Here is a 9,320-nt window from a genome sequence, read left to right on the forward strand (position 1 = left end):
TCAAAAGACCATTCTTTCAAGTAAGTATATTAAGGGGCTAAAGAACTGAGATTGTTGGATGCCATCATCTGAGCAAGCTGCCCGGCCAGTTTCATCTCAAGCTGAAGTTGATACAGCTGAACTTGCGTATCTTCTACAACTTCATCCCGAGACCTCTCCTCCTCCTGCATAGCTGCAGGCAAATTGTGGGCTGTGCTAACAGTAGTATCATCCGGATACAGATCAGGCCTCACCTCTCTGGTGCCACAAAATGTATGAACCTGAAAATCGCACATAAAACAGTAATAACTCCACTGGCGAGATTCTATCAAGTGATTGCAAACTCTGCAGCCTTGACTACCCGTGTGATGTGTTGTGGGAGAAGAAGAGTGTATAAGAGTTAGTTCATGGGGATGGGAACGGTGGATGAGTTTTGGAGGCAAAAAGGCACAGTGGAGATGGAGGTCGAACTCACATGGGGCACAACAGTAGGAGAAGGAGGTGCCCGTGGCTCCACATGCATTGCAGATGAAGGAGGCGGGTGAGTAGGTAGGGGAAGGGAAGAGGATCAGCGGGTGAAGATTGTGGGATGGGTGGTTGAGGTAGCGTCTAGCTTTGGCGCAATGGTCATGGAGGAAGAAATTGCATTGCCAGCAGACAAAGACCGAGCCATAGCAAGGGAAATTGCAGCCCGAGCAGTTAAATTGCTGCTGCTGCTGGATCTGGATTTGGTAGATGGACAGGTTGTGATTGTGGCTGAAATGCTTGAAGTACTCCATTTTTGGATCTTCTATGGTTGTGTTTTGATGCAGAAATGAATGAATTAAGGAAAGCAATTCAATTGGGGTTATATGTTCCATGGTCAAATTAGCATATCTCTATCACGGTTCTTTTAATTAGTTGTTTATCATGGCAATTGGCAAGTGGAAGGAAGATAAATAAATTAAATAAATGATTTGGGCGTTTACTTTTTTGTAAATTTACTAATGGATATGATTTAGCAACACATATTTCCACCATAAGTGGATTTAATATTATGTGAATATTGGCCTTGTTGATATTTTCGCGGATTTGGTGAAACGTTTCTTCAAAAGAAAAAGAAAGATCACTATTTTATTATAAGTTTTTAAAAAATTATAAACATTAAGGCTTAATAGATTAATAATAATAATAATAAAAAAAAAAAAAAAATTGGTGTCTCACTTCTTCCTTGGATTTAGTCTGTTTTTCTTATAATTTATTTTTTTTTAATTTTATTTGTTGTTCTATTACTATGTACATTATTTATTAAGAATGATTTTTGTCAAATTTTTAAGAAAAGAAAATCAGTGAATTAGAACAAATAATGAAAAAAGAAAAGAGATCTTAAAAATTTTAAAATAAAAGAAAAGATAATAGGACTTTTAGATCAATAATTATATGAGAAGTGATAAGTGAAGGAATAAAGGAAGTAATAGATGATATCACCTCATTAATTTAAATAAAAAAAATATGACACAGAGAAGAAAGAAAAATTCTTTTACAAGCTAAAGGAAGACTTGTATACTAGCTACTAAAATTGAAATATGTTTATAGAGTTGGCCCGAATTTTGAACTGCACACAGTTTTTTTTTTGTAGAAAAAAAAAAGTTAATTTTTTATTTTTTCTCTATGTCTAGTTTTAAAAATTAATAAAAAAAAATATTTTGATTAGATTAGCCGGGCTTGATGGGCTTACTTCGGACCTGCCCAGTATTTATAATTAATTAAATAAATAACTTTTTAATTTATGATACAAAACTAATACATATATTTTTTTCAATTTAATTAAAAATATTATAAATAAATATTTTTTTTTAAAAATAACCATTTGTAATGTAAGGATTTGATAAGTAGTATATAACTAATGAGAGACCTAGAAAAGTGAGTCGAAATAATATATTCACTTTTCGAACTGAATTACTCAGTTTGGATAGTTAATTTTATCGGTTAATCGAGAATGGAACAATGATATTTATATCCCGTCATAAATTCTCTAAAATTGAACTCGATAGAAATAGTAATAAAATAAATTTCCGAAACAAACGGCGCGCGCGGGAAGCGTAGATCTTTTCCCGCCCCGGTTCGCCACATTAAAGATATCGCATGCAACAAGAAGAAAAACGTTGACAACTCTAATTGCTAATGGTTTATAGTGGAAATGAAAAAAAATGAGGGATGATGATCTAGGAGAATGTAAGGGAACCTTGTTCATCAATCATATTTAATTTACTTGTATTGTATTGGTGATAGTGTGATACATAGTGAATATAGATTAAAATAATATTTTATTTGTATTTTTTAATATTATTGTAATGTAAGTCAACTATGTCAAAAAAACCGCCTAAAAACTGAAAAATTGAAATCTGACGAAAAAAACGGCCCAAAAGAACAAATTCCAGACTAAATTGTCATCGATTGGACTATAATAATAACTGGGCCCGCATGTAATCAAACCTTAATCATGATTCATATGTTATAATCTGATTCTGGTTTGTTCTTAACCTAAAACCTGATGATCATCTGATCCTCCCGCCGGTTGCTGCTTCTTCTTCTTCTCCAATTTCTCCTGCAATTCTGAGCTTCGATTCACTTTCCAGCTCAAAACGGGTTCTTCCTTCGAGGTTCGTTCGTTCTTCTTTTGTTTTTATATTCAATTTCACTTCCTAAACCCTAAATTTCTTAATCTTTTGGTTTTTGAGGAGGGAGTTCATTCTCACTGCCTTCACTTGGGGTTTATATAATTAGGGTTTTGTTTTGTTTTGTTTTGTTTCTTGTATTGATTTCACGTTCAAATTATTAGAATAATCAATGGTCAACAATGACGACGTTGATTTTTATTTTTTATTCGTTTCAGATAGATACTAACTAATAGGGGTTGATGGATGATCAAGCAACAAATAGAATGAATTCTGATTTGAATTTAAATTTGAATTTAAATTTGAATTTGAATTTGGGACCTCCATCTCCTCATCGAGAGAACAATCCAGCATCACATTCATGGTTTTTGAATTCGGAGGATTGGATTGGCATTCGAAATAATCGTTCAAGCATGGGAACCAGAACCAGACGAAGAAGTAATTTGCAATCCTTCCAGATACAACAAGTTCCTGTTTCTGTTCCTGTTCCTGTTCCATTAGATACTTCAACAGGGGAAAAGGAAAAGAAGGATGATAAAAAACCCAATGAAGGATCTTTTTTCGACTGTAATATATGTTTCAACATATCTAGGAATCCTGTTGTCACTTGTTGTGGTCATTTATTTTGCTGGACGTGTATTTACCAATGGCTTGGCCTTCATTCGAATGCGCAAGAGTGTCCGGTTTGTAAAGGGGAGGTGACAGTCAATACTGTGACCCCCATTTACGGCAATGGCCATGGCCATGGAATCGCTGCTGCTGGCAATGAGCTTGACGATGATCTGACTCTCAGGATACCGGCTAGACCACAAGCCCGTAGGGTGGAAAGCTTTAGGCAAACCGTCCAGAGAAACTCGTTTGCTTTTCCTGTGGCGGATGAAAGGATTTATTTTGAAAATACATATGACTGGATTCCAGAGGATGATACTAATGATAATCTGCTGGATAGTATTCTGGCCTCGAGAAGAATGAGGAGGCCGAGCCAAACCTTTCAACAAGTGGACGAACATGTAGACATAAGCACTACTGACAGTCGATGGCCCTTATTGCTGAGAAGACAGCAGGCTCAGAGAATGGTCGCCATGGCACAAGCCACAATGAATCGGCGACAACATCATGAAGATGGAGATTCGGTATCGAGCATAGTTGCAGTTATACAGTCAGGGAGCCAGAGCCAGATTACAGGGGAGATTGATTCTACATCTTCTTCAAGGAGAAGGGGGGGAGGAGAGGCTTCTCCTAGGGTTTCAGATATGGACAGTGGAGATTCCAGGCCTCCATCCAGGAGGAGGTTAACAAACTGAATTTTAATCTTTCTTTTTTTTTCCCAAAAAAAATACTTGCTGCGAAATACCTTTCTTCTCATACTTTTGACATTTTTTATTGGCTTATTCTTTTGACTGTTGACATTATTTATTTAGCAGTTTATAAAATACTTGGGATTTTTTGTTTCTCTCAATGTTGTCCAACCTGTTTTGTTTGTGTCTTGATTGTTTCTTACCCAACAAATCAATTTCATGTTTGACAACATGATATATCTAAGTTTGTGATATAGATTTATTTTGATTTCTTAACCTTATATTGTCCAATATATGACTGGAAATATCCAATATTATGTTTTTTCATCAATTTCTTCTTTCTTTTCCTTAAATAATTAAATTCATTATGTTTTCTAGCCAATAAAAAAAAGGAATTGAGCTCCTACCTCCCTACTTATGGACCACCCAATTTCTAGACTCATAGAGTGAGATGTTGACTTACATTTATTTCATTTGGTTAATTGGGGACACCACCATCTTTTGCATTATTATTATTATTATTATTATTATTATTATTATTATTGGGTCTCCAATACATCTCCACTACACAAATGTGACTGATTGGCTCTATGCACCGACACACTTGAAAATAAAGAAATAATAATAATAATAATAATACACCGACTTATACATCTAGATGGTACCAAAAATAGAATGGTGGTACATTTTCATTGATTATTTATAGTCAAAGAAAGAACACCCATGTGAACAAGAGAAAGCAAAAGCAGAAAATAATGCTAAATACTCAAATACTTTCTCTCTTCTTCTCATTCTTAGAGAAACAACAAATACAAAAAATAAATATTGCAAATTGCGTGCCTATCTATTACTACCACTACTATTCATTTATCTTGGTAATAAATACTATATATTATAGACAATCAATCTACATATTGGTATTATTATATATATATATAAAAAAAGCATATATCTCTCTTTCTCACTTTCCTTGGAGAACAATTACCCCGACAAAACGTGAATATGTTTGACTATACTTTACTAGGAAGGTCTTTTAGGCAGCCGGTTACTCTGGTGCTGTTTTATCAAAAGCTCGGCATAGAGGATCTCGTTCCATGCGTCGGGCACCCCGGGAAGGCACCAATGGCTGCAATCCTGGAACAACAATGGCGATTTTTTCTCCTCATCGCTGAACCTCTGTTTTCTGTACACCGATGGGTGCCCGTCCTTTCGATAATCAGTTAGAGTTGTGATGTTTAGATATGAAACTGGAAATTTCATCCCTTTAATTACTCTCTCCAATGTCCTCATCTTTGGCGGATATTCTTTTAGATAACTCCTCTCCTTTATCGGCTGGGTTTCATTGTTGCATTGCCCCCCTGAATTCCACTGCCCGCCACTGCACCCGAATCGATCAGATCAGATCAAAACAAAACAAAAAATTTCCTAATATGCTATTAACTAGTTACCTGAAATGAGAGGCGGAGTAACCTCGGAAAAAAACATGGGTTTTTGTGGGATTGACATTGGCATCAACCCATCTTCCCCATGTGGTCAGGGCTTTCCTGAATGCCTCCAGAACGTTCAATTCGCTATAGACATGAGAGCCTTCTTGATAGTAATCTTTCCTGCAAACGACGTGGGTTGTTGTTGTCTGTCATATAGTCTGGAAACCAAACATAACGAACCGGATAAACAAAAAAATGTCTTACCCTTTGGAGGTCTTGTCATGAGTCCACCAATGGCCAGTATTAAAAACTATGATATCTGCATTCTTATACAGATCGGCCGACCTTCCAATTATGTCGAGTCTAAGTGTTTCCTTCTTTGATCCATCCTTTTCTGAAACTTCCCACTCTTGCACCAAGAAAGGAGCAACAAAGAATTCAACCGTGCAGTCATAATCCTAGAACAAGATCAATGGAGGACTTAGCAAAACTATCAATGGAAAAAAGGAAACCAATCCAATTGAAAACTCGACCAATACCTTAAACACGAAAGAATAAGACACTTCAGATCGAAAATGATGTCTACCAGATGCTTCATAAACATTCTTTTGATTCTTTACAGAGTTTCTAAGGATGCAGACCAGAGATTCCCACATATTCCTATTCAGAGAATCTCCAACGAAAACCAGCCTCTTTCCTCTCAACAATTCCAACATATGAGTTGCATTTAACCTACATTTACAAGCATTTTTTTTATCAATACGAGGTAATAACTAACAAACAGGATTTCATCAATACTAGGAAGTAATTAATTAAGTACCTCGGAATACTGCAGCCTCTGGGTTTCCATTTCAGTTTCTGGTAACCATTATCAGGCCTACCGTTAAGGTGACAGTTGAACTGTTCGTCAATCAATGAACAAGACCCAGGTTTATAAAGCGGATAAGATTCATCCCTCACCCACTCTCCATCGAACAGATCGCAACCAAACATAGATTCAACTAAATTAACTTCTGGTAAACCGGAATTCGATCCGTTACTCTGTTTCTTTGCCAAGGATGATGTCAAATTGTTAACCTTCCCGTTCTCTACAACCTTATTCTCTTCCTTCTCAGTTTTGTTTGAACTTGCCGGAGGAGATATCTGCGGAACTGAAGCCACGTTCTGTTTTGGGTTTGCCGTAGGAGATACCTGAGGAACTGAAGCCACGTTCTGTTTTGGGTTTGCCGGAGATGCCTTCGGAACTGAAGACACGTTCTGCTTTGGGTTTGCCGGAGGAGATGCCTGAGGAACTGAAGCCACGTTCTGCTTTGGGTTTGCCGGAGATGCCTTGGGAACTGAAGCCACGTTCTGTTTTGGGTTTGTCGGCTGAATTGTGGTCTTATTTGATTTGGGGACTTCAAATTTATCCTTAGCTAGTGTTTGGTTATTTGCAGGCGGCGGTTGCTGTGATGTCTCATTAGCCTTCAAAATAGCTTCACCCTTTTCACCCAACGTCTGATTTATCATCCCGGTGGTGTTCTGAGATCTGGTATTTTTGTCGATTGACAATGGAGGCGGAGCAAAATCGCTGTATTGTTGTTGAGAAGAATTAGGCAAAAAGTAGGAGAAAATAGAGGAAAAGTGAGATCTGTAGGAATCATCGGAAAAAATAGACGACCCAGTTCCCGAATTAGTAGAAGTGACACTGTTGGAGAAGATATTGGAGAACCATGGGGAAGAAGAGTTTGAAGATGGGTTGAAGGCTAGGAAGAGGGTAAAGGCGATGAAAGCAAACATAAAGACATAGGCGATGGCGCCGGTTCTCTTAGTCCGTAATAGAGCGAAAACGTGCTTCATTTCAGAGATCAGACTGCCGCCGTTCGACGACGACGACTGCTTTGAATCATCCGCCATTAACAGAACCTGGATTGGCCGGCCGTGTTTCTTCGATTACACCCAGAACTAGAATTGGAGTTTCCTGGTAGATAAGAAAGGCGTCTACTATGTGTCGTGATTTAAGGCGAGAGACAAGCGAAAAGGGTCTGACGGTGGTGGTGTGAATGACTCTTGTAGTTTGTAGAAAGAGAAAGAGAAAAATTAATGGCGAAGAATTACACTTTTGGTACCCCAAGCCAAGGGAAGAAGACGTTTGGGAATTGGGAAAGTAGAAAAAAAAAAAAAAAAAAAGCTAATCAATTGTTAATAATAACTTAATTTATAAGTTTCTTTTCAAAAATATATTCAAATTCATTTAAATAATAGAAATTCATATTATATTTTCTCTTAATTATCTATTAGTACCTAAATAGATTTTGTTATTTGGTGTTTTTATATTTGATTAATTATAGAGTGACATAGAGGAAGTAAAAGATTAGTAGGATGAGTTAGCCAATGATATGTCATTATATGTTACCTAAGAAATATGATGGGTAGATAAATGATTAACTAATAAAATAGATATAAATAAAATTTAAATTTATGTTTAGTCATATAGTTACCTTTCAACATCGTCTCTATATTTCGGTTAACTTTTTTCTATCACAAATATAATTTAAGTCTTTTGATCGGATTTAAATTACTCAAAAATCATCTTCGGACACCTATAAAGTAGTGATATCATAGTTACTTATATGATGATATTTTTTACATAAATAAAATTGTTATTATTTTATTTTATTACTATTTTTACTACTAAGATTTGTAATTTTAAATGAGATTAACATAACAAAATATAATATAACATCAATTTAATTAAAGATTTTTGTACTTAAATTCCTATAATATGTTCATCCTTTATTATTTATTGAATCTAACAAATTTATATAATATTTTAAAATTAATGTGAGTAATATTATAATCTATATATATAATAATTTTTAAAGAAAAAATATTTGAGTCGCGCATTCAAAATGTTTGAATGTAGGTGTATATATTCATATAATAAAATTATAAATATATTTATAAAAAAATTTGATTTAATAGTTAATATTTATAATTCCTGACAATTTTAGTGTTGTTATATTATTGTTGTATTTTAACATTGAAATAATTATAAATTATTTTTAACTTATAATTACGTTTAGATTAATGTATTTTTTTAATTTAAAATAATTTAATTAAATGTATCTCAACAACTTATTTGATGTCTAATTGTGACAATTTTCGTGTCGTTGACTTCGTATATATGTATTATTCAAAATAAGTATAATATTATCCTATTTTATTAGGATACTGTTACGACTTGTTTCGTAAGAAGTGTTTTGGGTTCAAGAATCACGTTCTTAATCTATAAGACCGGTGAAATTCTACAATTAAAGGGCAGCGAAAGGTTTTCGATAGAGAATTTAGGGGGAAGGGATAGAAGAATCAAGGGTGCGAAGAGAATTACTGTTGGTCTATACCAAACAGTCCATAGTAAATAATAATAGATGAATAGGGCAGAAGTTCATATCTTCATTATTCCATTCATGGGTCCTTGGGGAAGAAAGATCAGCCTTATATAGGTGATGTCTTGCCCCAAAATATTCGGTTACAACAATAACTAGAAAATAACAGAATTCAGTTTGTAAAGTAGAAAAAGAAAGCAAAACAAAATAATAATACAACAAAACAGAAATCTGGCCCATGTGCACACTAGGACCGAGACCGGGTGCCGGGGAACGTTGCTGGAATTTATTCTAGGACCGAGGTCTTGATTTTAGACCCTAACATTATCTCCCCCTTCGAAATTCGTCGCCCTCGACGAAAAAGACCGTGGTCTGCCGAGTCTGCCGAGCCTCTAATGCGCATGCTCAATATTTCAAAAAATTCGGTCGGACTTCAGCAAGTCCCGCAAGTGTCGGAGTCTAGGACCGCATTTCTTAGAAGCCTTCGGTCTTCCTGCTCCACGACCAGTCCTTCCTTCGGCCCAGCACGCCAAGTGCAGCAAAAGGGTAATCTTTCTTCCGGGCATACTCTAGAATGTCTTCAAATAACCA

At 35.6% G+C, this 9,320-nt stretch overlaps 2 protein-coding genes across 2 annotated transcripts; one reads left to right on the forward strand and one right to left on the reverse strand.

Annotated features, from left to right (window-relative positions):
* The first annotated feature begins 2,878 nt into the window (after positions 1-2,878).
* LOC124929674 lies at positions 2,879-3,940 on the forward strand. Its single transcript, XM_047470075.1, has one exon. The coding sequence runs from the start codon at positions 2,879-2,881 to the stop codon at positions 3,938-3,940; it is 1,062 nt and encodes a 353-aa protein (XP_047326031.1).
* Positions 3,941-4,693: 753 nt separating this feature from the next.
* Positions 4,694-7,455, reverse strand: LOC124929406 (protein trichome birefringence-like). Its single transcript, XM_047469761.1, has 5 exons — positions 6,182-7,455; positions 5,901-6,093; positions 5,626-5,819; positions 5,383-5,541; positions 4,694-5,312 (listed from the first exon to the last, which is right to left on the reverse strand). Exons 1-5 carry the CDS (start codon positions 7,255-7,257, stop codon positions 4,955-4,957), a joined length of 1,980 nt encoding a protein of 659 aa, XP_047325717.1. The 5' UTR covers positions 7,258-7,455; the 3' UTR covers positions 4,694-4,954.
* Positions 7,456-9,320: the final 1,865 nt, after the last annotated feature.

This window comes from Impatiens glandulifera, chromosome 3 (genome assembly GCF_907164915.1).
Source record: "Impatiens glandulifera chromosome 3, dImpGla2.1, whole genome shotgun sequence".
Taxonomy (NCBI): domain Eukaryota; kingdom Viridiplantae; phylum Streptophyta; class Magnoliopsida; order Ericales; family Balsaminaceae; genus Impatiens; species Impatiens glandulifera.

Coding starts and splice junctions, on each gene's coding strand:
- LOC124929674 (XM_047470075.1), top strand. CDS start 2,879: ATGGATGATCAAGCAACAAATAGAATGAATTCTGATTTGAATTTAAAT.
- LOC124929406 (XM_047469761.1), bottom strand. CDS start 7,257: ATGGCGGATGATTCAAAGCAGTCGTCGTCGTCGAACGGCGGCAGTCTG. Junction 5,820..5,900: donor CTTATTCTTTCGTGTTTAAG/GTATTGGTCGAG, acceptor ATCTTGTTCTAG/GATTATGACTGCACGGTTGA. Junction 5,313..5,382: donor TACTCCGCCTCTCATTTCAG/GTAACTAGTTAA, acceptor ATTCGGGTGCAG/TGGCGGGCAGTGGAATTCAG.